Source organism: Dasypus novemcinctus, chromosome 3, assembly GCF_030445035.2.
Source record: "Dasypus novemcinctus isolate mDasNov1 chromosome 3, mDasNov1.1.hap2, whole genome shotgun sequence".
In the NCBI taxonomy this organism is placed as follows: domain Eukaryota; kingdom Metazoa; phylum Chordata; class Mammalia; order Cingulata; family Dasypodidae; genus Dasypus; species Dasypus novemcinctus.
The window spans coordinates 45,253,942-45,281,863 of record NC_080675.1 but is presented as its reverse complement, the minus strand read 5'-3'; the positions used below and the strand labels follow the sequence as shown (position 1 = coordinate 45,281,863).

Genomic DNA, 27,922 nt, shown 5'->3' with positions numbered 1-27,922 from the left:
TGCCTCTTCTCTGACCTTCCCCAGAGGCAGCCCTCCCTTGGCCAAGGCTGTGCCTCAAAACCCTTTTGTCGCTCTGAGATGACTCTCATCCAAACAGTGGCCCAGCTCAAGCTCATTCAGGCTGGCTAGATCTCTTAGGGGCTTGCCTCGTTGTTCCCCCAAGAATGATGGATGTGCTCTGCTCTCTGACCCTGAGTCCCTTGAAGACAGTGAAAGAAAGAGGGAATGAGACCCCCAGAATTCAGTGAAAATGACAACAGTAATACCAACCAGCATTTATCCAGCCCTCACCATGTGTAGGACATTGTGCTAAGTGCTTTACAAACATCATCTTATTTAATCCGTAAATACCTCATTGAGGTAGGTAGTATTCTACACCTGAGAACATGAAGCTCACAAATGTATGTGATATTCAAGGCCATGATGCCCCAAAGTAGGGGATCCAGATGTGTCTGGACAATAAAGTCCAACTCTTAACCTCCAGGCTCTAAACCTCCTTTTTCTTTCTTGAGAAAAAGTGGAGTAGGAGTGGTGGGGGCAAGAGGAAGCTGAGCGCTGGTGCTTTCCCAAATGGCAGCCAAGGTTTCTAGAAGGCCATTCCAATTGGATGACCAGGCTGCCAGCAGGGTCAGTTTCCAGGACCCTAAGCAAGATGTGGGAAAAATTCCCCCAACTCAGATCCCCCAGGGCCCATGAGGCAGACTTTTTCAGCGGGGAGGCCACCAAACCACTTCCCAGAACAGGTGACACGTCACATCCTGTTTGGGATGCTCCCAGCTTGCCCCCTCTAATCACAGGCTCCAGCACTGCCACATCAAAGAGACATATTCTAAGAGTGGATCCTGCCTGCCTTCCTACCCCGCGGGCTGCACAGGTATGCCTGACATTCCTTCATCCTCCTCAGCCTCGAGTAAAACAGATGCTTCAGCCGATTGCCTCAAGCTGAGTGCCCCTTTCCAACTCGCTGTGGTTCCTCCCCCTCTCCATGCCCTCCTCCAGGTGGCCCACCTTGTGGCTTACCTTCACAACTATGCCCTGGAAACTCAATCCTTTTGGCTCCTCCTTCCTCCCCTCTTCCCCATCCTCCTGAAGTAAAGACACCTCAGTGACTCAGTGAGTCAGCTCCTCACCCTGAGCCCCTCTTCGCCTCTACTTCCCCTCCCCCTCTCCACTCGGGGCTGTGGGATATCATTTCTGTGGCTATGAGGTACCAGGCCTACAAACAGGAGGTTGGGAGATCAGCTGGAAGATACCGGGCTACACCTGTCCCCGTGCTCCTGGTTCTCTCGGCTTCGACGAGAAGGCTCCACAGCGGGAGGCGGAAGTCCTACCCCAAGTCACGGACAGCGGCAGGACAGGAACCGCTCACCTCCAGGAACCAGCAGCCGTGCGCCGCTCACCCCGGGATTTATTCCCTGACCTCCCGCGCCAGCGCCGCTGGCCGGAGGCGCAAACAATCCATCCGGGCAGGGGAGGAGGGCAGGAGGAAGGGGCCGCCCAGGTTGAGCGCGGGCGGGCAGGGTGGGGCGCCCCTCTGGCCACCGCCTCTTACCGATGGTGGAGATGTGCGAGGAGTGGAACTCGTTGTCGGTGAAGCGGCACAGCAGGCAGGTCTTGCCCACCCCGGAGTCCCCGATCAGCAGCAGCCGGAACAGCACATCGTACTGCTTCGCCATGGCGGGGGCCGGAGGGCGCCCGGGCGCTGCGGGCCGGCGGCGGGCTCAGCCCCGCTCGGCCGCTGCCATCGCAGCCCGCGCCCGCCCGGGGACGCCGCGGGCAGCGGGAAGGAAGCCGGGCCCGGCCCGCTCACCACTCGCTCGGGCGGGGAAGCGCGGCTGCGGCTGCAGCCCCGCACACGCGCCCGCTCGCTCGGCCCGGTTCGCGCGCCGGCGGTGGGAGGAGAAAGCCGCGCCGCGGCGGCCCCTGCCCGTCCCTTCCCCCTGCGCCGCCGCCGCCCAGGAGAGGGGGCGGGGAGCGCGGGCGGGAGAAGCCGGGGGCTGGACCCCGCTGCGGGAGCGGAGGTGGGGTGCGCGGCCCCCGGAGCGAGCGCGTCACGTCCCAACGCCTTTGTCCCCGGACCCTCGCGGGAAGCGTTTTGGTTTTCTGAATGGGGAAGTTTGGGGTTAGCCCCACCAGCCCACCTCCACCAAGCTCGGCTTTCGAGAATCATCACTACTCCCCAAATCTCACTCTGAGCCTGATCTTGCTAAATGCGCTCCACGGGAGAACCCGCCCCCGCAGAGCCTGACGCGGGCCCGCGGTGGCTGGTCCTCACCTGAGCTCACCCCAGGTTGGAAGGCCTTGGCACCAGTCTGGATTCGAACACGGGTCTGCTCTTGGAGTCGCCCTCTCCATGAACGCTGGTGAGTGTGGCTGCAGTTCTGCTCTCTTTGCCCTCTGGCTTCCCAATAACCCTCTGTGACTCTATCATCGCCCCCCTCACACCCCCATCTTTTTCTTTAAACGGGGGAAATACCTGCTTCCTTCCTTCAGAAGGGTGAAAAGATAGATGAGCATAAAAACCAAACGCCTTAGGCGGCGTTTGGCGGACAAACGTCTCTCTTTTAGGGTCTAAGCTGCTCAGGGTAGGTGCTTAGGGATGCAAACACATTCTTTCAGACTCCTAAGCATTTCTACCCCTGTGGCACCAAAGAATGACTGGGCCTCTCTCAAGAACTAATTTACTACCACTTGAATGTGTTCACACCCGAGAGAGGCAGATAAATACTCTCTGGAGTCTAGAAACTTGCCTATTCCTAAGAATGAATATTAGAGGAGAGCAAGTCTAGCCCAAAAGATTTTTTTTAAGTAATGAAGAAATATGTGTGTGTGTTTTTGACTGTTTTCAGGTAGAGTATTGAATGGAGAATGCATTCTTAATAGTAGATCAAGGGAGTGGTAAGTCCATTTACTTGTTTTGAACAGTTACATATCAGGCAGTGTCTAAATTTATAATAAAGAGGAAAAATCCAGAACCTGATAGTTACTTTAATTACATTAAATGTAATGTAATTACTAGGAAACTGATCCCCTGGATTCCATTAAGATTTCCAGGTCCATGTTTCTGCTGGGTTTACAGAGGGTTTCAGGCACATGCTCTGGAGTTAGACACACCTGGGTTCCAGTTCCTGCTCCATCATTCACCTGCTGGGCAACCTTGATCATGTTACTGAACACTTCTGTGCCTCCGTTTCCTCATCTGTAGGAAAAAGGGGTATTTAGAGTACCTCACAGGATTGTTGGAACAGTGAAATAAGGCATTGTGTAGTGAAAAGATTTAGCACATCACTTGATACACAGTATGTACTCAATAAATGCTGGGCGACAAAAAGTGTGCAGCGTTTTCCCTATGTGTCCCTATATTTCCCTAAATCTGTCCCACTGATGAATATGGCCAGGGATGTTTTAGCTGAACTTAGGCCCTGTCCTACTGCGATTTTCCTCCACCCTACCACGTCAAAGTATAGAGGGCAAGTTCAAATAAGCCTGACCCTGTTTGGGCTCTGCAGCTGCCTTCCTAAAGACCAGTGGCTATAATGGTAAAAACTCTCCACAGGCTTCTTTACTGGGCTACTAGCAGCTCTCCCTTTGCCAGGGGAGGGGTGGGGGACAGGGGTGGGGTGCAGCCTTAGGTGGAGTCCTCAGTCCAAGAGGAAGCTTCTCGGTCTCTCCCTCTCTCTCCTGTCTGTGAGGTGGAGGAGCTAAGAGATTTGAGGGCAACGTTAGCAAAAGAACCACATGGACTAGTGGAGATAGCAAAGTTTGCCCTAACCAGAGGCTTGGTAAATGAAACAATTCAATCCTCAGTCTCTTAGTGGGCCATTTTGGCATCCTTCCTGGTTCTGGTCACCTTGGCCTGGGTGAGATTTCAGGAGAGCTGGAAGACATCTGAAAGAAATGTGGATGTGTCTTCCACAAGAAGGCTCCAAGAAAAAGTCTCCATCACATTATACTTATTCTTTACCAGAGAGGCAATTGCCTGTCATCCCCCCACCCCCTACCGTCAGACTGAGCATGCTCCTGTTCCAACAGCCACCCAGGGCACCACTGCTGGAGCCATAGCAACAGCTGAATAACCGGAGAGAGGCAGCTCGTGGCCGACCCCTGACAGGGAAGGCCTGTGCCAACCTCTGTTCCAGACTCACCCTGTATTTCCAACTCTTGGCACGTCGTAAGGGAGACACTCACCTTGCAGAAAGATTTTGGCCTTATCTCAATATTAGGAGAAACAGAACAGATACCACTGCCCCCTCATCGCAGTATTGCCCTCCATTCACATCATTTTACTTTTCTATCACTGATTAATAGAGAATGAGGGAAAGAGACTCTGAAATGACAAGGAAAGCAGGAGGAGGGTGAGCTGTCAGAGAGGAGTGCATGTAAGGGCCAGGAACCTTAATACTCCAAAGCAGTAGTTCTTAACCAGGGGCCCATGAGCTTGAATTGAAATTTTAAAAGACATTATTCTTGTGGGGGTGTGTTGGTGCAGGTGTATATATTTATTAAATGACACAGTACAGGGTAGAATTAGTAAGCGGTCCATGGTTTTCCCCCAACTGCCCATGGAACAAAAAAAGTTAAGAACCCCTGCTCCAAAAGAAACTATCCTGCCTGTAAGTCCTGTTTATACAAAATGACCCGCAGTTAATATTTCAGATTGTCCTTGGTGTCCTGGTCACCACCTACAGGACCAAATTTAGGAGCCTCATCAGATATGATTTCCCACGTATAGTTCATTTTCGTTTGTTTCCCTGAATTAATTTTTTGCCTTTATTAAAGAACAATTGTTTTTATAAAACAATAATGCATGAAATACAGGATTCCCATACACTACCCCACCAGTAATATCCTGCATTGGTGTGGGAAATTTGTGACAATTGATGATAGCACATTTTTATAATTGTACTATTAAAGTTCATGGTTAAACTTAGGGTACACTGTTTGCATAGTATAGTTCCATGGAGTTTTTAAAATTTTTTATTCTGTTACCATATATACAATCTAACATTTCCCCTTTAGTTGTATTCAGATATATATTTCAGTGCTGTTAATTGCTTTCATAATGTTCTACTACCATCACTACCATCTATTACCAAAACATTTCCATCATTCCAAATAGGAACCCTGTATATTTGAAGCCTTAATGTCACATTCCCTACCCCACTCTGTCCCCTGGTAGCCTATATTCTAGATTCTTACTCTATGAGTTTGCATATTATAATTGTTTCAAATCAGTGAGATCCTACAATATTTATCCTTTTGTGTCTGGCTTATTTCAGTCAACATGATGTCTTCAAGGTTAACCTATGTTGTCTCATGTATCAGGACTTGATTCCTTTTTAGGGCTGAATAATATTCCATTCTGTGTATATACCACACTTAGTTTATACTTTCATCAGTTGAAGGACACTTCAGTTGCTTCCATCTTTGGGCAATTGTGAATAATGCCACTATGAACATAGGAGTGCAAATATCTTTTTGAGGCCTTGCTTTCATTCTTTTAAGTTTATACATAGCAGAGGGATTGCCAAGTCATACAGTAGTTCTATATTTAGCTTTCTGAGGAACCACCGAACAGACTTCCCCAGTGGCTATACCATTCTACTCTCCCACCAACAATGAACAAGCATTCCCACTCCCCATATCATCTCCAAAACTTGTTGTTATTATTATTATTTTTTTAATAGCAGCCATTCTACTGGGTATGCAGTGGTACCTCATTGTGGTTGATTTGCATTTACCTGATGGCTAATGATGTTAAGCATCTTTTCATGTGCTCTCTGGCCCTTTGAATATCTTTGGAGAGATGTCTGTTCAAGTCTTATGCCCATTTTTTAATTGGGTTGTCTTTCTGTTGTTAAGTCGAAAGATTTCTTTATATATACTGGATATTAATCATTTAGCAGACATGTGGTTTCCAAATATTTTCTCCCACTGTGTAGGTTGTCTTTTTCCTTTCATAATGAAGTCCTTTGAGGCTCAAAGAGTTTTTATTTTGATGAGGTCCCATTTATCAATTTTTTTCTTTGTTACTTGTGCTTTGGGTGTAAAGTTTATAAAACTATTGCCTAATGCAAGGTCCTGAAGATGCTTCCCTACATTTTCTTCTAGGAGTTTGATAGTTCTGGCACTTATATTTAGGTCTTGGATTCATTTTGAGTTGATTTTTATATATGTTGTGAAGTAGGGGTTCTCCTTTTTTTTTTTTTTGCAAATGGAGATCCAGTTTCCCCAGCACCATTTGTTGAAGAGACTTTTTTTCCCCAATTGAGTCATTTTTGCCACCTTGTCAAAAATCAGTTGGCCATAAATGTGATGGTTGATTTCTTCTGAGTTCTCAATTTGATTCCATTTGTCTATATGTCTGTTCTTGCGCCAGTATTGTGCTGTTTTGATTACTGTGGCATTGTAGTAAGTTTTAAGATCAAGAAGTGTAAGTCCTCCAATTCTTTCTTCTTTTCCAAGGTAGCTTTAGCTATTCAGGGCCCCTTACCTTCCATATAAGTTTGATGATTGACTTTTCCACTTCTGCAATGAAGGTTGTTGGAATTTTCACTTGTATTGCATTGAATCTATAAATTGCTTTGAGTAGTATTGATATCTTAATGATATTTAGTCTTCCAGTCCATGAACATGGACTATCCTTTCATTTATTTGGTCTTTAATTTCTTTTATCAGTGATTTGTAATTTTCTGTGTACAAGTCCTTTCCATGCTTTGTTAGACTTATTCCTAGATGTTTGATTCTTTTAGTTGTTATTGTGAATGGAATTTTTGTCTTTATTTCTTGCTCTGATTGTTCATTGCTTATGTATAGAAACAGTACTGATTTTTGGGTGTTGATCTTGTACCCTGCCACTTTGCTGAGTTCATTTATTAGTTCTAGGAGCTTTGTTGCAGATTTTTCAGGATTTTCTGTATGTAGGATCATATCACCTGCAACTAAGGAAAGTTTTACTTCCCCAATTCCAGTTTGGATACCTTTTTTTTTTTTTTATTGACTTTGTAATAATATTACATTAAAAATATATATGTGAGGTCCCATTCAGCCCCACCCCCCCACCCCCCTCTCCCCCCCCCAACAACACTCGTTCCCATCATCATGACACATCATTGGATTTGGTAAGTACATCTTTGGGCACCTCTGCACCTCATAGACAATGGTCCACATCATGGCCCATACTCTCCTCCATTCCATCCAGTGGGTGGATGCCTTTTATTTCTTTTTCTTGTCTAATTGTTCTGGCAAGAACTCACAGTACAATGTTGAATAACAGTGGTGTCAGTGGGCATGCTTGTCTTGTCCTGATCTTAGAAGAAAAGCTTTCAGTCTTTCACCATTAAGTAGGATGTTAGCTGTGAGCTTTTCATATATGCCCTTCTAAGGAAGTTTCCCTCTATTCCTTGAGTTCCAAGGGTTTTTATCAAGAAAGGGTGCTTTATTTTATCAAATGACTTTTATGTGCCAATTAAGAAGATAATGTATTTTTCCCCCTTCGATCTGTTAATGTGGTGTGTTACATTAATTGGTTTTCTTATGTTGAACCAACCTTGCACACCAAGGATAAAACCCATTTGATGATGTTGTATATTCTTTTTAATATACTATTGGATTCAGTTGGCTAGATTTTGTTGATAATTTTTGCTTTTCTTTTCTTGTGATGTCTTTATTTGGTTTTGGTCTGAGGACGATGTTGGTCTTGTAGAATGAGATAGGGAGTTTTCCCTCATCTTCAATTTTTTTGGAGGAGTTTGAGTATAATCGGAGTTAAGTCTTCTTGGAATGTTTGGTACAATTTCCCTGAAAAATCATCTGGTCCTGTACTTTTCTTTTTGGGAGGTTTTTGATGACTGAGTCAATCTCTTTACTAGTAATTGGTTTTTTGAGATCTTCTCTTTCATCTTGAGTCAATGTAGATAGTCAGTGTGTTTCTAAGAATCTGTCCATTTCATCTAGGTTATCTAATTTGTTAGTATACAGTTGTTCATAGTATTTACTTATAGTCCTTTTTATTTCAGCAGAGTTGGTAGTAATGTCTCCCTTTTCATTTCTGATTTTTGTTATTTGTATTATCTTTCTTTTTTTTCTTTGTTAGTCTATCTAAAGGTTTGTTGATTTTGTTGATCTTTTCAAAGAACCAACTTTTGGTTTTATTGACTATCTCTATTGTTTGCTTGTTTGTTTTTTGAGGTACCAGGGGCCAGGGATTGTACCCAGGACCTCCCATGTGGGAGGCAGGTGCTCAACAGCCTGAGTCACATCTGCTACCTTCTTTGTCTTATATTTCATTTATCTCTGCTCTAATTTTTTTTTCTTATTTCCTTCCTTCTGCTCATTTTGGATTTGGTTTGCTCTTCTTTTTCTAGTTCTTCCAGTTTTGAGGTTAGGTCTCTAATTTGAAGTCTTTCTTTTTTTTTAATGTAAGCATTTAGAATTAAAAATTTCCCTCTCAGCACTGCCTTCGTTGCATCCCATAAGGTCTGGTATGTTATGTTGCATTTTCATTTTCATTTTTAAAAAATATTTATTTGCCCTCCCCCTTCATTGTTTGCACTCACTGTCTGCTCTCTGTGTCTGTTCTTTGTGTGCTCATCTTCTTCTTTTTAGGCGGCATCAGGAACCGAACCCAGGAACTCCCATGTGGGAGGAAGGCACCCAATCACTTGAGCCACCTTTGCTCCCTGCTTATTGTGGCTCTCATTGTGTTTCCTCACAATGCGTCTCTTCATTGTGTCATCTTTTTGTGTCAGCTCACCACACCAGCCCATTGCATCACCTCACTGTCTTGCTCACCTTCTTTAGGAGGCACCAGGAGCCGAACTCAGGACCTCCCATGTGGTAGATGGGCACCCAACTGCTTGAGCCACATCCACTTCCCTTCATTTTCATTTGCCTCAGGATATTTCCTAATTGCACTTCTGATTTCCTCCTTTAACCCATTGGTTGTTTAAGAGTATGTTGTTTAATTTCCACATATTTGTGAATGTTCCCTTTCTCTCTCTGTTATTGATCTCTAGCTTCATTTTGTTGTGGTCAGAGCATATGCATTGTACGATTTCAATATTTTTTATTTTATTAAGACTTGTTTTGTGACCCAACATATGATCTGTCCTGGAGAATGATTCATGTGCACACAAGAAGAATGCTTATTTTGTTTTCATTGGATACAGTGTTCTATAAATGTCTGTTAGGTCTAGTTGATTCGGTGTATTATTCAAGTCCTGTACTTCTTATTGGTCTTCTGACTAGTTGTTCTATCCATTATTTTTTTTTAAAGATTTATTTTATTTATTTCTCCCTCCCCCCGCCCCACCGTACCCCCGTTGTCTGCTCTCTGTGTCCATTTGCTGTGTAATCTTCTGTGTCTGCTTTTTTTTTTTAAGATTTATTTATTTATTTCTCTTCCCCCCACCCCCACCCCAGTTGTCTGTTCTCTGTGACTATTTGCTGTGTCTTGTTTCTTTGTCCGCTTCTGTTGTTATCAACGGCACGAGAATCTGGGTTTCTTTTTTGTTGCATCATCTTGTTGTGTCAGCTCTCCGTGTGTGCGGCACCATTCCTGGGCAGGCTGCACTTTCTTTTGCTCTGGGCGGCTCTCCTTACGGGGTGCACTCCTTGGGCGTGGGGCTCCCCTATGCGGGGGACACCCCTGCTTGGCAGGGCACTCCTTGCGCACGTCAGCACTGCGCATGGGCCAGCTCCACACGGGTCAAGGAGGCCCAGGGTTTGAACCACGGACCTCCCATGTGGTAGACGGACACCCTAACCCCTGGGCAAGGTCTGCTTTTATTCTCATTAGGCAGCTCCAGGAACTGATCCTGGGACCTTCCGGAGTGGGAGAGAGGTCATTACTCTCTTGCACCATCTCAACTTTCTATTCTGCTATGTCTTCTTATTTTCTCTCCTCTGTGTCTATTGTTGTGTTATCTTGCTGCGCCAGCTCTCCACATTGGCCGGCACTCCTGTGAGGGGTGGCATTCGTGCATGGGCCGGCATTCCATGTGGGCTGGCACTCTGCATGGGCCAGCTTGCCCTCACCAGGAGGCCCTGGGCATCGAACCCTGGACCTCCTATATAGTAGACAGGAGCCCAATTGGTTGAGCTACATTCATTTCCCTGTTCTATCCATTATTGAGAAAGGTATATTAAAGTCTCCCACTATTATTGTAAAACCATAAATTTCTTCCTTCAAATATGTCAGTATTTGCTTTATGTATTTTGGGGCTCTGCTATTAGGTACATATATATTTATAATTGTTACATCTTCTTGTTGAATTGTCCCCTTTATCAGTATGTAATGACCATCTTTGTCCCTCCTAATGTTTTTTTACTTAATCCAATATCCAAGATGTATAGCCATCCCAGCTCTTTTTTTATTACTACTTGCATGATATGTATATTTTGATCATTTCATTGTCAACTTACTTCTTTTACTTTTTTAAAAAATTTTTTTATTTTTTGGGAAGTTACCAGGGATTCAACTCAGGACCTCATACATGGGAAGTAGGCACTCCACCACTGAGCTACATCCATTTCCCAATGAGAGAGTTAGTTTTTTTATATATATTTTTATAGGAGGTTTGGGGGTTCAAACCCAGGAAATTGTACATGGGAAGCAGGTGCTCAACCAACTAAGCTACATCCGCTCTCCTTTGACTTTAAGGTGATTCTCTTGCAGACAGCATATACTGTGTCTGGCTTTTTATTTTTTTATTTATTTTATTTTTATTTTATTTATTCCCCCCGCCCCCCGCCGTTGTCTGCTCTCTGGGTCCATTCGCTGAGTGTTCTTCTGTGTACACTTGTATTTTTGTCAGCGGCACCACTCCTGGACAGGCTGGACTTTCTTTCGTGTGGGGCAGCTCTCCTTACAGGGCACACTCCTTGTGCGTGGGGCTCCTGTATGTGGGGAACACCCTTGCATGGCACGGCACTCCTTGCGCACATCAGCACTGCGCAGGGGCCAGCTCACCACACGGGTCAGGAGGCCCGGGGTTTGAACCCTGGAACTCCCATATGGTAGGCAGACACTCTATCCATTGAGACAAGTCTGCTTCCCTGTGTCTGGCTTTTTAAATCCATCCTACCAATCTCTGCCTTTTGACTGGAGAGTTTAATCCATTTTCATTTAAAGCCACTATTGATAACACAGGTCTTTCTTCTGCCATTTTGCTATTTAGCCTTTGTTAAGTCTTATACCTTTGTGTCTCTCACTTCCATTAAAGTCTATTTTTATGTATATTTACTTTCTTATGTTGTACCATACTGAGTGCCTTTTCATTTCTAACTGGGTATATTTTTCATTTGGTTTCCATATGGTTAAAATTTAACATCCTAAATATATAAAATTATATTTGATACCGAATTAACTTCAATAGCATGCCCATATACCTTTCCTATACCCATCTGTCCCACCGCCATATTTTTGTACTTGTTATCATGTATGTCTTTGTACACTGTATGTCCAAAAATCTAGATTCATCTTTTTTTTTTTCAGGAGCTACTGGTGTTGAACCTGAGACCTTATACGTGGGAAGCAGGTGCTAACCACTGAGCTACACCTGTTCCCCAATCATTAATTACTGGGGATCGAACCCTGGACCTTATACATGGGAAGCAGGTGCTCAAACACTTGACCTACATTTGCTCCCTCAATCATTGATTTTTATGCATTCACATTTTAGCTCCTGTAAGAATAAAGAAGTAGAGTTATATGCCAAACAATATACAATATAATAATACTGGAATTTATAATTACCCAAATGGCCACCTTTACCACAGGACTTTATTTCTGTATGCTGCTTTCAGCCACTGTCTAGTGGCCTTTTATTTCAGCCAGAAGAACTCCCTTTAACATTGCTTGTAGGACAGTTCTAGTGGTGATGTATTCCTCTCAACTTTTGTTTATCTGAGAATTTCTTAATCTTGCCCTCATTTTTAAAAAGAATTTTGCCAGATATGTAATTCTTGGCTGGCAGTTATTTTCCTTCAGCATTTTAACCCACTGCCTTCTTGCCCCCAGGGTTTCTGGGGAGAAATTGGCACCCAGTCTTATTGGGACTCCCTTGTATGTAACACATTGCTTTTCTCATGCAGCTTACAGAACTCTCTCTGGGCCTTTGCTTTTGCTGGTGTAATCAGTACATGATGGGGTATATTTTTCTTCATGTTTTTCTGTTTGGTGTTCTCTGAGTTTCTTGGATGTGCATATTCATGTCTTGTGCTAAATTTGGAAAGTTCTCTGTCATTATTTCCTTGACTATTCCTTCTGCCCCTTTCAGTCTTTATTCTCCTTTTGGGACTCCGTTAATACATATATTGGTATGCTAGATGATGTCCCATAACTCTCAGGCTATTTTTGCTTTTAATATTTTTTACTTTCTGCTCCTCAGCCTGACTCATTTCAAGTGTCATGTCTTCAAGTTCACTGATTCTTTCTTCTGCCAGCTCCATTCTGCTCTTGAAACCCTCCTGGGTATATTTCATTTCAGCTATTGTGGTCTTCACCTCTACTAGCTCTGTTTGGGTCCCTTTCAGAGTTTCTATCCCTTTACCTAATTTCTTATATTGTTCATTCATTGTTTTCCTGATATCCTGTACTTTCTCTGTACTTTCCTTCATCTCCTTAATCATTTTAAAGATCATTTTAAAAGGTTTTGTTCAGTATCTCCACCCTCTCATCTTCTTCATTGGTGTTTTCTTTATTTTTATTCTCTTCCTTTGGATGGGCCATCATTTCTTGTTTCTTCATTTGTCTCGTACTCTTTTCTTTTTTTAAGATTTATTTATTTTATTTATTTCTCTCCTCTCCCCCCCCCCCAGTTGTCTGTTCTCTGTGTCTATTTGCTGTGTGTTCTTCTTTTGTCCGCTTCTGTTGTTGTCAGCGGCTCGGGAATCTGTGTTTCTTTTTGTTGTGTCATCTTGTTGTGTCAGCTCTCCATGTGTGCGGCGCCATTCCTGGGCAGATTGCACTTTCTTTCACACTGGGTGACTCTACTTATGGGGTGCACTCCTTGCGCATGGGGCTCCCCTACGCGGGGACACCCCTGCATGGCAGGGCACTCCTTGCGCGCATCAGCACTGTGCGTGGGCCAGCTCCACATGGGTCAAGGAGGCCCGGGGTTTGAACCATGGACCTCCCATGTGGTAGATGGACGCCCTAACCACTGGGCCAAGTCCGCTTCCCTGTCTCACACTCTTCTGTTGCACACTGTACATTTTAATATTTTAAAATATTAACTCTGGGATCTTATTTCCTGGAAATCTGTTTCCTCGTTTTGTAACCAGCTGGTAATAAGATAGAGATTCCCTTGAGCTTCAGCCCTCCTATCTGGAAGGTCTGCTCAAGCTGAACGCACTGTGCAGAGTATACCCTGTCTTACTGGGTCTTCCCTTGTCCTGGGCTAGTTGTTCTGGAGTTCCCTTGTTTACAGGAGTTTGGTTGTCCCCTCTGTTTGCTAGGGAACAAACCTCCCTCTCCGGGTATCTAAAGCTGGCAGGCCTTTGTCCTAAACAGCTGTCTCTATAATTTTTTACTCTCCTTTTGTTGCCACATGCTCCGTTTGCCTGTAGGGCAATTTCTGGGAGTTAGTTGACCCTGGGGAGGACTTTCTCAGTTCATTCTTTCCCACCAAAACAAGGATAGGGGCCCCTTGAAGGGGGTGTAGAATGGCTCCAAAGTGCCCTGTGGAGGAAGTCAGGAAGAGTACCTAAAATTTATCTGTTGGCTCCCCAAAACTGAGCTTTCCTGCAGCCCTTCAGCTAATTGTTCCCTGGACCCCTGAGGAAACCCATTGTTGTTGGGTTTTTTTTTAAGATTTGTTTTATTTATCTACCCGCCCCCTCATTGTTTTTGTGCTCACTGCCTGCTCTCCGTGTCCATTTGCTGTGTATTCTCTGTGTCTGCCCATTCTCTTTAGGAGGAACTGAGCCTGGGACCTCTCCTTTGGGAGAGAGGCACTCAATCTCTTGTGCCACCTCCACTCCCTTCTTTGTTGTGCCTCTCATTGTCTTCTCCTCTTTGTGTCTCCTTGTTGAGTCATCTTGTTGCATCAGCTCACCCTGCCTGCCCGTCGTGCCAGCTCATTGTTTTGCTCTTCTTTTCCAGGAGACACCAGGAACTGAACCAGGACCTCCCGTGCGGTAGGCAGGAGTTCAATCGCTTGAGCCACATCCACTCTGCCATCCATTGTCTTTATTTATTTTTTTAAAGATTTTTAAAATTTATTCCCCACCCACTCCCAACCCCCCCCCCCCCCCCGGCTGTCTGTTCTCTGTGTCCATTCGCTATGTGTTCTTCTGTGTCTGTATTCTCATTAGGTGGCTCTGAGAACCGATCCTGGGACCTTCCAGAGTGGGAGAGAGAGGCAATCATTCTCTTGCACCACCTCAGCTCCCTGATCTGCTGTGTCTTATTATCTCTCTTCTGCGTCTCTTTTTGTTGCATCAACTTGCTGTGCCAGCTCCCTGAGTGGGCCAGCACTCCTGCATGGGACAGCATTCCTGCATGGGGCAGTACTCTGCGCAGGGCAGCACTCCACGTGGGCCAGCTCGCCACACAGACGAGCTTGCCTTCACCAGGAGGCCCTGGGCATTGAACCCTGAACCTTCTTTGTGGTAGACAGGAGCCCAATTGCTTGAACCACATCTGCTTCCTCCCATTGTCTTTAAATTTCTACCACATCCACCCCTGTCTGGGGAAGGTTGAAACAATGGCTGTCTCTGTTTTTGTCCAGGGCAGATTGAAACAAGAGCTCAACTTCAGAGCTGGGATCCAGTAATCTGACTTTGCCATTCAAAAAGACTAGGAGTGGTATAGCTCAGTGTTTGAGTACCTGCCTAGCATATATGAAGTCCCAGGTTCAATCCTCAGTACGTCCTTTTAAAAAAAGTATTAAGGGAAAGCAGATGTAGCTCCAGTGGTTGAGCGCCTGCTTCTCACGTACTGGGTCCTGGGTTTGATCTCCAGTACCTCCTAAAAACAAACAAATAAGAAAACTAGGGAAATGGACTTTGGCCCAGTGGTTAGGGCGTCCATCTACCACATGGGAGGTCCGCGGTTCAAACCCCGGGCCTCCTTGACCCGTGTGGAGCTGGCCCATGCGCAGCGCTCATGCGCGCAAGGAGTGCCGTGCCACGCAAGGGTGTCCCCCGCGTGGGGGAGCCCCACGCGCAAGGAGTGCGCCCGTGAGGAAAACCGCCCAGCGTGAAAAGAAAGAGCAGCCTGCCCAGAAATGGCGCCGCCCACACTTCCTGTGCCGCTGACGACAACAGAAGCGGACAAAGAAACAAGACGCAGCAAATAGACACCAAGAACAGACAACCAGGGGAGGGGGGGAAATTAAATAAATAAATAAATAAATCTTTAAAAAAAAAAAAAAGGAAAACTAACTCTTACTGGGGAAGCAGATGTATCTGAGTGGTTGAGCACCTGCTTCCCACGTACAAAGTCCTGGGTTCAATCCCAGGAACCTCCTAAAAAAAAAAAAAAGCTGTGACCAGTGATCAGCCATGCCTACCCCTGTTCTTGGGGAAGAGGATTTTTATGTCCCTTTTTGTCACAAGATGGTTTGCCACAAGAATGGGGCATAGGCACTGGTAACTGTGTGCAGAGAGAGCAATTTGCAGCTTTTTTACTGTAATTTACCAGCCTCTTCCTCCCGCTCTTCCCTGGATGCTGTACAGCATTCTTCTGGCCTCTGGAGTTTCAAAATAGTTATTTCAGACAGTTCCTGCCTATTTAATAGTTGTTTTGGTGGAAGGGCTCCCTTCTCCACCAGCTTCCCCCTAAGTCCACACAGTTTGTCTTTAAGGAATTATTTCATCCTCTCAGAGCAGGAAATGGAACTTGTGGTGTCTTTCCTGCAGCTTCCAGGTAGGTGATCTAGACTGAATGTGGAGAGATCCCTCCCTTTATGAGAGTGGAGCTGGGAAACATGATTAGCAACAATGAGCCATGCAATTTGTCATACTGAACTTTTTCCTGTTAAAATTGTGTTTGGTCATGATGTAATCCGCAGTTAGGAATATATGCAGTAATGGGTCATTGTATGTATCGGTTAAGGTAAAGCTACATGCCGTAACAGATAGAACGCCAAATCTCACTCACACCTTAAAGATTTACTTCTCCCTCATGCGAAGGCTGATGGGCATCAAGGGGTGGAAGTAGGAGCAGCTTGTTCCATGAAGTCATCAAAGTACCCGGGTGGCAGAGGTTCTGCTATCTTCAACAAGGGACTCCTAGTGTGGGATTCAATTTAAAAGCAAGATGTCACTATCTAAGAGTGCCTTGCAGAAGGGATTTAATTGCCCACCAACCAAGGGTTGGAAAACACCACACGCTAGTTCCCTTCCCTTTTTACCTGAATATATATACTTCAGAGTCTCCCCAAGATTGCCTTGAACACAGCAGGGTTGGAGGGGCTCCATGGCACTCCGGCAGGGAAGATGAAACTTCAGGATACTCAGCAGGAGAGGGGAGAGCCGACCCTGTGGTGTAGGTGAGCGAACTTCAGAAAGGCTGTTTGAAAGAAGTGATAACAATAAACATTTGAAAGGAGTCACAATATTTGTCCAGAAAATCATTTAGAATCTGTAAAAGGATCATGCCACTTGTCTTGGGGAGTAGAGATTCTGATTCAGTAGGTCTGGGGTGGTACCTGAGACAATCTGTGTTTTTAAAGGCTTTGTGGGTGATACCCATGCCAGCCAGGGTTGAGAGTCTCTGGTATGTGCTAGAGCACGTACTTCTGCTGTTGCTTTTCAACAGTCTTGAAAATAATTTCTCAGGTGCTTCAGTGTTAACAATGTTTATGTGGCTTCAGTTTTGTCTCTGTGGTAAAGCAGTTTTCTCCACAGTAAACCCAAAACAGAACTCAGGGTCACAATACTTCATACAGGTTTTCAGTAAAAGAGTGTATGTAATTATCAATAATATGTAATGTGATTTATTTTACACCAATGTATGGCACAATAAAATCACGCATGTAGAATTGATGATTTATCAATTCCTGAGTAGCTCACAGTTGTTCTTTGTGCCGTAAAATCATATTCATAAAGCCATTCTATTTTGAGTGATTCGAAACATTTTTGTATTTCCTCTTCTGTGCTACAGAAAATAAGAAGAAACAAAAGAGAGTTTCAGGGCAGCTGATGTGGCTCAGGCGATTGATCCCATGGGAGGTCTGTGGTTCGGTTCCTGGTGCCTCCTAAAGAAGACAGTGAGCTGGTGCAACAGGCAGGCACGGCAAGCTGACACAACAAGCTAATGCAACAAAAGACCCAAGAAAATGATAATGAGAGATACAACAAAGTAGGGAACAGAGGTTCCCACTGTTTCCTAAGGAGGACAAACAGGATGGAGAACTGGCATGATGGGTAGGTGTGGCAAGCTGATGCAACAAGATGATCCAACAAGAGATATAAAAGGAAAAACAATAATGAGAGACACTACAATGCAGGGAACGGAGGTGGCTTAAATGATTAGGTGCCTCCCTCCCACATTGGAGGTCCTGGGTTCTGTTCCTGTTGCCTCCTAAAGAAACAAAAGAAGACAAACAGAGATAGCAAGTACAACCAATGAGAGGTTGGGGAGAGATAAATAAATAAAATAAATCTTTAAAAAAAAGAGTTTCAGGGGAGCAGATGTAGCTAGACCAGTTGAGCGCCTGCCTCCCACATGGGATGTCTCAGGTTCAGTTCCCAGATCCTCCTGGAAAAAAAAAAAAAAGCAAAACAAACAAAAAAACCTACTCAGGGAAGCCAGTGTGGCTCAGTGGTTGAGCACCAGCTTCCCACATATGAGGTGCCGGCTAGCAGCCGGTACCTTAAAAAAAAGTTTCATAATTTCCAAATTCTAATGTAATCATTTAAAAATTATCAGAAGAAATTATTTTATTCTATTGAAAATATTACTTAACACAAATGTTATATTTCAGAAGACCATCTCCATTAGATAGATTAGAATTAATTAGTCCTTCCCCAGTTTTGCCATTGCATTTTGTGGATGTATGTATTACATTTATTTTATTTATTTATTTATTTATTTTAATGTTACATTAAAAAAATATGAGGTCCCCATATACCCCCCACCCCCCTCACCCCACTCCTCCCATAACCACAACCTCCTCCATCGTCATGGGACATTCATTGCACTTGGTGAATACATCTCTGAGCACTGCTGCACCACATGGTCAATGGTCCAAATTAGAGTTTACACTCTCCCCCAGTCCACCAATGGGCCATGGGAGGACATAAAATGTCCAGTAACTGTCCCTGTAGTACCACCCAGGACAACTGGTCCTGAAAATGCCCCCACATCACATCCCTTCTTCCCTCTCCCCACCCTTAACAGCTACCATGGCCACTTTCTCCATCTCAATGCTATATTTACTTCCATTACTAATCACATTAGTTCCAGAATAGAGTATCAGTAAGTCCACTCTAATCCATACTCTATTTCTCCATTCTGTGGACCCTGGGATGGTTATGTCCTCTCCACCTCTGTATCAAGTGGGTGCTTAGATTCCACTTGGATGATGGATGCAATTCTCCTGTTTGCAGATGTAGGCACTCTTGGCTCCCTGATGTAGTGGTTGACCTTCTTCACCTCCCTGTTGGCTGGGGTAAATCCAATAAACCAGACGGTAGGAGTTGCAAGTCTTTTGAGGCTCAGGGCCTGGCTATCACATGGACAGTTCAGAGATTCAGGTCCCCTGAGTATACACTAAACCCCAGCACCAAACACAGGTCCAGTAAAAGTGACAGTCTTGAGAGGCTTGTGAACAAAGATCACACCTGAGTCCAACTCCATCACACTCAGGAACACAAACTCCAAAGTAGGGCCAACTGACATGGCACTGAAGTCCATCTGCCATGACCATAGAGCCTGTGGGTCTCTGCAGCCCTCAGAAGAACCAATACCTGGGGTTGTATCTACTTTAGCTGTCTCTGGAACTCTGCTCAGGTGTGCATAAGGGTGACCCCTCTGATGACCTCCTGGCTCTTTTTTTGGAGACTCATAGCCATATAAATTTATTTGTCCTTTCCATTTCCCCCTTTTATTCAAGGTCAAAAATCATTTTTAACTCCTGATATTACATGTAGGCTGAGATATTCTGCTGGTCTGAGTTGACCCTTTTATTCAAGGTCATTCTCCAGTCACATCATCAGCTGGTACTTGGTAGTAATCCCTCGGTGCCAGGGAGGCTCATCTCTGGGAGTCATGTCCCATGCTGGGGGGAAGGCAATGCATTTACATGCTGAGTCTGGCTTCAAGACAGGCCACATTTGAGCAACATGGAGGCTCTCAGGAGGTAACTCTTAGGCACCCTGCAGCTCTAGGCCTAGTTTTTATTTCAGGCCCACAAGTCCACAAGCATAGTCATTAGCATCAAGGGCTCATTGTTGGACCATCCTTCCTTATTGGTCTTAGCCATTGCACTCGGGGGATTGTTGCTGTTCCATTAGGGAATGTGACAGAGCCCCCCCGGCCAGGAACTCAGCACTCCCCCAGCCATTATTCCCAACTGTAACCACTATGAAAATATCCAAACTGTTTTTTGCACCCCACACATATGCCCTGGAGAACTCCCTCTCAACCATGCACCCACCACCAATAACACCCCACACCAGTATTCCTCCCTTGCCACCATCAAACCCCTCTGTGGTCCAAAACTTCCCCGAAAATGAAGCCCAATATATTGCCAGGTTCGTTAATAGTAAAATGGAATATAGTGATGGGTTTAGAGGTTAGATATAGAATACATACTAATTTAGAAAAATTAAAGTAAAAATAAATAGGGGTATCAAAAAATTAAAAAATGAAAAAGCCTTGTTTTTGATATTTTGCCTTCCATCACTGCAATAAGTGTTGCCCTGTATGCACATTGACAAGGCAACTTCTTCTATCTCTTCCTCAGCGTCTACGTCCTTTCTTTTTCTAATTATTAAGCTTGTCTTCACAAAAGTTTTAGACCACAGTAATTCATATATACAATATACAGTACTCACACATATTCAACATCAGCTATTTTGTCCCTTCTCCAGCACATTTATTTTATATTTTCCTATATATTAATTTTATATTTAACTCAATTTATTGACATTTACATATTTAGGTTTTATGTAATTTATATTTATATATTTTAATATTTATTAGAAGGGTAAGGTTAGTATTATGTTTATTGCCATTATCTTTTACAGCATGTTACACAAATAAGTACACAAATGTTTATTATGGTAACTGGAAATCATTCAATTCATTTACCTTATCCAGTGCCTATTATGTGTCATGGAGTACACTAATGCACAAAATGTACAAAAAACCCTGTGCTATAGAGCTTACATTTTAATCAGGGGAAGACAGAGAGTAAACAATATAAGTACATAAAATATAAATTGTGTTAGCTGGTGGTAAGTGCTATGGAGAAGTATAAAACAGGAGAAGGGGATTACTGGGGTGGGAGGGCGTTGCAACAATCTATATGGGAAGGTCAGGAAAGGCCTCAAGGAAAAGGAACTTGAGTCAGACTAAAGAATTTGAGTAAAGACTACCAGAAGTGAGAGAGCCGGCCAGACCTCTATATGGGGGAGGAGTATTGCAGGGAGAGGGACTAGCAAGGTACATGGTGTGCGGCTGGAATGTGCCTGAGTGAACACAGAAGAGCAAGGAGGTTGGCATGGCTGGATAGACCGAGCATGCAGGAGAGTGCAAGAAGAGGTCAGAGAGGTCCCTGGGGCCTTGTAGGCCATGGTGAGGACTCCTCTGAAAGAGAGCAGAAGAGGTCTCTGAAAAAAGGGGTTACTTACATTAAGAAAGGTTCAGGGAAGCGGCCTCAGCCCAATGGATAGGGCATCTGCCTACCACATGGGAGGTCCACGGTTCAAACCCCAGGCCTCCTTGGCCCATGTGGAGCTGGCCCATGTGCAGTGCTGATGCACGCAAGGAGTACCGTGCCACATAGGGTGTCCCCTGTGTAGGGGAGCCCCACACGCAAGGAGTGTGCCCCGTAAGGAGAGCCGCCCAGCGCAAAAGAAAGTGCAGCCTGCCCAAGAATGGCGCCACACACACAGAGAACTGACACAACAAGATGATGCAACAAGATGATGCAACAAAAAGAAACACAGATTCCCAGTGCTGCTGATAAGGATAGAAGCAGTCACAGAAGAACACACAGCAAATGGACACAGAGAGCAGACAACTGGCGTGGGGAGGGGGAGAGAAATTAAAAAAAAAAAAAGATTCACATGGGGAGCAGATGTTGCTCAAGTGGTTGAACACCTTCTTCCCATGTACGAGGTCCTGAGTTCAATCCCTGGTTCCTCCTTAAAAAAAAAATTGTTCACCATATGACAGTCCCACTGCTCAAAAGAATTGAAAGCAGGGGCTCAAACAATATTTCTGCTGATGTTTACAGCAGCATTATTCACAATTGCCCAAAGATGGAAGCAGCCCAAGTGTCCATCAACTGATGAATAGATAAACAAAATGTGGTATACATACAATGAGATATTATTCAGCTGTAAAAAGGAATGAAGTCCTGGTGTATTGACAACTGGGTGAACCTTGAAGACATCATGTTGACTGATATAAGCCAGGCACAAAAGGATCAATGTCACATGATCTCACTGATTTGAAACAACTAGAATAAGCACACTTACACAGTCAGAATCTAGAATATAGGTTACCAGGATAGGGATAGGGAATGGGACGTTAAGGCTTCAAATGTAGAGAGTTCCTATTTAGAATGATGGAAATGTCTTGGTAAGGGATGGTGGTGATAGTAGCACAACATTGGGAATGCAATTAGCAGCACTAAAATATATATCTGAATATGATTAAAAGGGGAAATGTTAGATTATAAATATATATGGTAACAGATTAAAATTTACAATAAATACATTGAATTACATTACACAGTGAACCCTAAGTTAAACCGTGGACTTTAATTAATAGTACATTTATAGAAATATGCTATCAACAATTATCACAAATGTTCCACACCAATGCAAGGTATTGTTGATAGGGTGGTATACTGGAATCCTGTATTTTATGCATGATTGTTCTGTAAACTCATTGGTTTTAGTCTTTTGTGGACCCCAGAAAATTTTGTTCTGAAATCTAATCTCTGATTAGATTAGGTCAGTTAAATGCCCTTTGATTAGATTGCTCCAGTGGGGTGTAGCCCATGGTGGGTCTTAATCCTCTTACTAGAGTCCTTTCTAAACAGAAAAAAAGCTGCAGAGACAGAGAGGAACCCACTAAGCAGAGAGAATGCCACTAGAGAAAAAGAAGCTGAAAGCAACGTGGACCAAAGGAGAAGGCAGGAACCAGCAGAGCTGCCATTGTGCCCTGCCACGTGGCAGGAGTTCAGGATCCACCAGCAGCTGACCTTTGGGGAGAGAGTTTCACCTGATGCCTTTATTTGGGCATTTTTCTTAGCCTCAGAACTGTAAGCTTTTAACCTAATAAATTCCCATTATAAAAGCCAACACATTTCTAGTTCACTGCTCCCAGCAGCTTTTAGCAAACTAAAACAACGCACAACTCTAATAAAGAGGGGGAAAAATGCTCAGGGTGGCTTTTGCATTTGTATTAGGCTGTAGAGGAACAAGAATGGAATCAGGGAGAACAAAGAGATTGTTGTAAGAATCCAAGTGACAGATGATGGTGGTTTAGCCCGGGACACTAGCATTGGAAGTCGTGAGAAGTGGTCAGTTTCTGGGTGCATTTTGAACAGGATTTATGGGGTATGAAAGAGAGGAGGCAATGATGGCTAGGGTATTTGGGCAGTAAGGATGGAGTTACTATTAACTGAGATGGGGAAGACTATGAGTGCACATTTTTGAGAGACATCAGTAGCTTCGTTGTAGACATGTTAAAATTGAATGCCTATTAGTTACCTATCAGATTGGCATTAATTATGAACTCTGGAGTTCAGGAGAAGATCCAGGTGGGAAATATAAATTTAGGGAGTTTTCATCCTCCTGGCAGTATATAAAACATTGAGACTGCATAAACTCACAAGGGAGTGAGTGTAGACAGAAGGGAGGTCCAAAGATTGTGAAACCTGGGGCATCCAAACTTAAGGTGTCAGGGAGATGATGAAATAACAAAGGCCAGTGAGGCAGGAGGAAAACCAGGAGGCTGTGGTGTGCTTGATGCTGAGGCAAGAAAGTGTTTTCAGGAGTGGGGAATGATCAACCATTTCAAATCTTGCTGTGAAGTCAAGTAGGAAGACTTGAGATGAAGACTGGGAATTGGCCATTGGACTTAGCAATATGGAGTTTAATGGAGAGTTGACAAAATTTGGAAACTGGGTTGAAATAAGTTCAAGAAAGAGTTGCAGGGAAGCAGATATGGCTCAAGCCATTGGGCACTTCCCTCCCACATGGGAGATCCCAGGTTTGTTTCCTGGTGCTTCCTAAAAAAAGAATGATGAGCACACAATGAACAGACACAGAGAGCAGACAGCAAGTGCAAACAATGGGGGGAGGGGAGCGGGGAGCAAGAAATAAATAAAACAAATCTTAAAAGAAGAAAAAAAAAAGTTACAGGGGAAGCTGATGTGGCTCAAGTGATTGGGGTCTCGTCTACTGTATGGGAGGCCCAAGATGACACAACAAAGGGAGACAAGCAGACACGGAAGAACACACAGTGAATGGACATAGAGCAGACAGTGAGTGCAAGTGGCAGGGGTGGGGGGTGGGTGCGGGGGTGGGGATGGGGGATAAATAAATCTTAAAAAAAGAGTTGCAGGACAAGAATTGGAGACATTGGTAGTGGTAACTTTTTGAAGGACTTTTGCTCTGGAAGGAAAAGAGTGGAATTAAGAGGGTTAGATGGTTTTTTCTTTCCTTTTTTCCCCCCAAGAATAGACAAATAGCATGTTTTAGGGTGATGGGTGTGATCAAGTAGAGGGAAACTGATTTTTAGAAGAGGGAAGAGAGAATTGCCGGAGTAAAGTTCTTGGGTAAGTTTGAGGGGATGGGGAAGGGACTGACCTTACGTGGGAGCTCAGATGGTCATCCATCCAGATGGATTTCAGACAGCATAGATGCCAGTAGAGGGGTAAGTGTGGGGAGGAAATTACTTTCCTTTTGGGATAATGGAACATAAGGTTTGGGAGAGTAATGCAGAGAGCAGTTTTAAAACCTACTCTATGAGCGACCTCTAGTGGTTCATTTAGGCCATTAATTTTTCATGTTTTATTGCTGTCAATGGCAAGACAAAATAGAACTGACCACATTTTTTAAAAAAAAGAAAACAATTACGATTCACAATTTAATTTAGAAAAGATATCAGGAATTTGAGTAAAATAAACTCAAACCATTTGCAGTTAGTTCAGTTGCTATTTTTAAATCATTATTAAGACTTTCCTCTGCAACTACATCATTCATTGTGGTACCACCAATACTTACATTCATTCCTTAACAAGTGGTTTTATTAAACCCAAAGGAAGGAAAACTGGCCTGTCACTGTTGATCAGAGGGTGAACAATCTTCTTAATGTTTACATAGAGTACAAACACCTTATATTTTCCATTACTTTTTTCACTTGACTTTTGGTTTTCACTGGCATTTCCTCTGCCAGGGAATCTCCCCGGTCACACCATCTCACAACAAACACCCTGTGCCCTCCTCCCTCATGCCATTTTCCCCATTGTAATGCAATAATTAATTTTGTAATTATGGTTGAATGTCTGTTTCTTTGAGTAAATCATGAGACTGTGCCTGGCTTGTTCACTGTCTCCTTAGCACCTTGCTCAATGCCAGCTAATAAGGGACACTCAAATATTTATTGAATGAATAGACACTATCCTGCAGGAGACTCTTGCCATGCCCCTATTAACGTCTTTCAGATCCCACTGCAGAAGAGGCTACATTTCAGAAACATTTCTATTTCTAGAATATAATTTGCAATTGCTTTAGGTGCATTTGTAACAGACATAACAATTTGATACAAAACTATCCCAGCTACTCTTTCAAAAACACAATCCTTGGGATATGAAATGTCAAATTTCTAGCTCTTAAGAGCTCTTAAGAGCGAGTCTTTTCAAAGAAGGCTGAATCCTTAGATATGACACAGTTTATCAGATTTTTTTTCTTTCCGAAAATAGAACTGAGGGAAAGTAGAGAGGGAAGTATAATGAGATCGTTTCACTCTCTGCAGCAACATCCCAGAGTCTAACCCACACAGTTCCACTTAGATTCCCAGATTTGGTAACATCCTGGCGCCTACAAGTCTTAACTCTGCAACAGTACCATGATGACGGGGTGTGGTGATAGCGTTCTCCTGCCTGAGGCCCTTATGCCATCTCACCATCACCCTTGAAATCCTTGAGGGTTTCTCTTTGATACCAGAGAGAGAACAGGGGAACAGTAGGTTATGAAATATCACACCACTATTCCCTGGATTCCAGATATGTGACTTGAAATTGAGTGGGAGTGGGAATACAATGCTTGTCTCCAAGTCTATCAGGAAAATCTGTTATCTGATCTTCTCCCACAACCACCCACCCTAAAGAGTTTTATCTCTTGGTATTATAATTTTTGTATAGTCCTTTTGCTGTGGGCGCTGAAAGAGATTTTCTTTGTATTTTTTTGTCCAAAAGCACTAGCAGGGTTTTCCTAATATTGCAACTTTAAAATTGTTTTTATGGAGTCATGTACAACGATGAATCTCACTCAAGAATTATATCAGAATTAATATGAACATATATGTATATTTGTGGCATGCTCTCTCAAACTTGCTGTCCCTTGTTTTGAGGAACTCTTCCTCATATTGTTCACCTGAATGGCAACTTGTTACCCTTCAAGTCTCAGCCTAAATGTTTTTCTTTCTCTTGACCAAGCTGCCAGCCTTACTCCTTGCAGTCTCCTTCTGGCTCTTTCCCCTGTTCAGACTACCTGAAATCAATCTTGTAACTGTGGGGCTGCAGAGAAAAACAACTCAGACTGCAGGGGGGGGGGGAAAAGGAAGAAAGACAACTTCAGATCCTAACTATTCTAAATATTAAACTTGCACCCAAACTCTCCCTCCTCTCTCCCCAGGCACCGGAGAGGCTCCTAACTGAGCAGTTCCTTATCATCCTTTTCCTCTCTCCCTGCCCTTAAAGGCTCTCAGAGACCTAATTACCACAAAGTAAAACATTCTGAGCAAAGTGGTCCTAATTGAATCCTCAGGAAATCACTCATCCTCTGAGTGACCAACTCCTTTTACTATCTTCAAATGTTTTTCCTCCAACCCACTCTAAGCCCCTAAAAAGCTAGTTGTCCTTTGTTTCAACAGAGTAGAGTTCCTTCTACTCTCTCCCTTGCTATAGCAGTCCCCTGAATAAAGTCAACCTGGCCTGTTTAACATTGTCTAGTGCAGTTTTCTTCTTTGACAAACGTCACTCACTCAGAGAAGCCTGGCCTGACCATCCAATCTAATTGGTTCTCTTGCTCCTTAGTCTCCTTTATAGATCCTGTAATTGTCTTTCATAGCATTTATCACAAGTGTTCATATATTTGTTTGTTCATTTTTTTCTTTAAAGATTTATTTTTCTGCCCCCCCCCCCCCCCCCCCCGTTGTCTGCTCTTTGTGTCCATTCGCTGTGTTTTTCTGTCAGCTTGCGTTCTTGTCATGTGGGACTGGGAAACTGTGTTGCTTTTTTGTTGCATCATCTTGCTGCATCAGCTGTGTGTGTGTGTGTGTGGTGACCCTGCTGGGCGAGCTGTGCTTTTCTCACACAGGGTGGCTCTCCTTGCAGGGTGCACTCCTTGCGTGTGGGCCTCCCCTATGTGGCACGGCACTCCTTGTGTGTGGCAGCACTGTGCGTGGGCCAGCTCACCACACGGGTCAGGAAACCCTGGGTATTGAACCCTGGACCCTCCATATGGTAGGAGGGCGCTCTCTCAGTTGAGCCACAACTGCTTCACTGTTTGTTCATTTTTAATTCTGTAAAATCTGCAAGGACCTTGTTTTGTTTTGCTAACCTTTATATTCCTAGGTGTGGTAGATACTTCTAAAATGTTTGCTAAATAAATGAATGAATACTTCCTTGTTTCCCCTTATACTTGTATTTTAGTTCCTGCTAGTTCACTGTAACCCCCAAGGGGATAGGAGAAAATTGCAGTGTCCTTTTCCTCCATCACTGAGTACTGAGATAGCAATGCTACACATTTGTTGAGAAGTTGCGGCTTCTCCTGGGCAGATGTCACACATCCAGAGGTGCACAGTAATTCTGCTAGTAATAGTGTGAGCCTGGTAGAAGAGCTGTCAGGCTGTTAAAATTATACTCACTGGGTTTCTGGGAACCTGAAAGTGCAAATTCCTGCCATTACAATTAAATGAGAACTAGCATGGTGTTGTAGTTGTTTTGTTTAAATTTACATAAAGAAACGAGGCATCGTCCCACGCCATCTCTCTGAAATTCAAATGTACACATCCTTCCTTGCACTTGGGGAAGTAGCGCCTCTTGTAGTAGTTCCTCTGCCCAATAAGGGGCGACAGCATCCCAGTAACTCACTCCCTGAAGCTAAGTAGGTAGGAGGAGAGAGATTCGCGTTCGTCTTTTTGACTCTACCCGCTCTCCGTAGCGCCCTAGCCCGCTCGAGTTTTAATGTGCGTTGTTGCTTGAGGAAGCTGAGTCCTGTACATCGCCCGCTGTTCTCCTGATCATGGCTTCTCCGAGTTCCTTTACCTATTATTGCCCTCCATCCTCCTCCCCGGTCTGGTCGGAGCCGCTGTACAGTCTGAGGCCGGAGCACGCGCGGGAGCGGTTGCAAGACGACTCTGTGGAAACAGTCACGTCCATAGAACAGGTGAGGTGGCAGGACTGGGCGAGGCGCCCGCGCGGGGGCTTCTGGGAGCGGGAGTCCGGTGTGCGGGACTGTCCGGGTGCGGAACTTACCGAGGAACTATTACTCCCACAGTGCA

The 27,922-nt window shown here is 44.2% G+C and overlaps 2 protein-coding genes and 2 long non-coding RNA genes across 8 annotated transcripts in view; 2 read left to right on the top strand and 2 right to left on the bottom strand.

The window, feature by feature from the left end:
• The window catches only part of LOC101423155 (ras-related protein Rab-15), a 31,716-nt gene extending 29,808 nt beyond the window's left edge, over positions 1–1,908 (bottom strand). Inside the window, exon 1 of one of the 2 annotated variants that reach the window (XM_012519159.3) lies at positions 1,553–1,908. In XM_012519159.3, coding sequence (XP_012374613.1) covers positions 1,553–1,676 — 124 coding nt within the window. In that variant the 5' untranslated portion in view covers positions 1,677–1,908. The remainder of the gene's footprint in view (positions 1–1,552) is intronic. The other variant, XM_058293276.2, reaches the window with a different exon arrangement.
• Positions 736–17,376, top strand: LOC131277919 (uncharacterized). Its single transcript, XR_009184975.2, has 2 exons — positions 736–874; positions 17,114–17,376. It is a non-coding gene; the product is annotated as an uncharacterized lncRNA (long non-coding RNA).
• Positions 15,977–27,814, bottom strand: LOC111760194 (uncharacterized). Its single transcript, XR_009184976.2, has 3 exons — positions 27,687–27,814; positions 16,362–16,519; positions 15,977–16,239 (listed from the first exon to the last, which is right to left on the bottom strand). It is a non-coding gene; the product is annotated as an uncharacterized lncRNA (long non-coding RNA).
• Positions 24,073–27,922, top strand: part of FNTB (farnesyltransferase, CAAX box, subunit beta) — a 95,299-nt gene continuing 91,449 nt past the window's right edge. The window contains exon 1 of one of the 4 annotated variants that reach the window (XM_058293270.1): positions 24,073–27,807. In XM_058293270.1, the coding sequence (XP_058149253.1) occupies positions 27,664–27,807 (144 nt within the window). In that variant the 5' untranslated portion in view covers positions 24,073–27,663. The remainder of the gene's footprint in view (positions 27,808–27,922) is intronic. The other 3 variants (XR_011648324.1, XR_011648323.1, XM_058293269.2) reach the window with 3 other exon arrangements.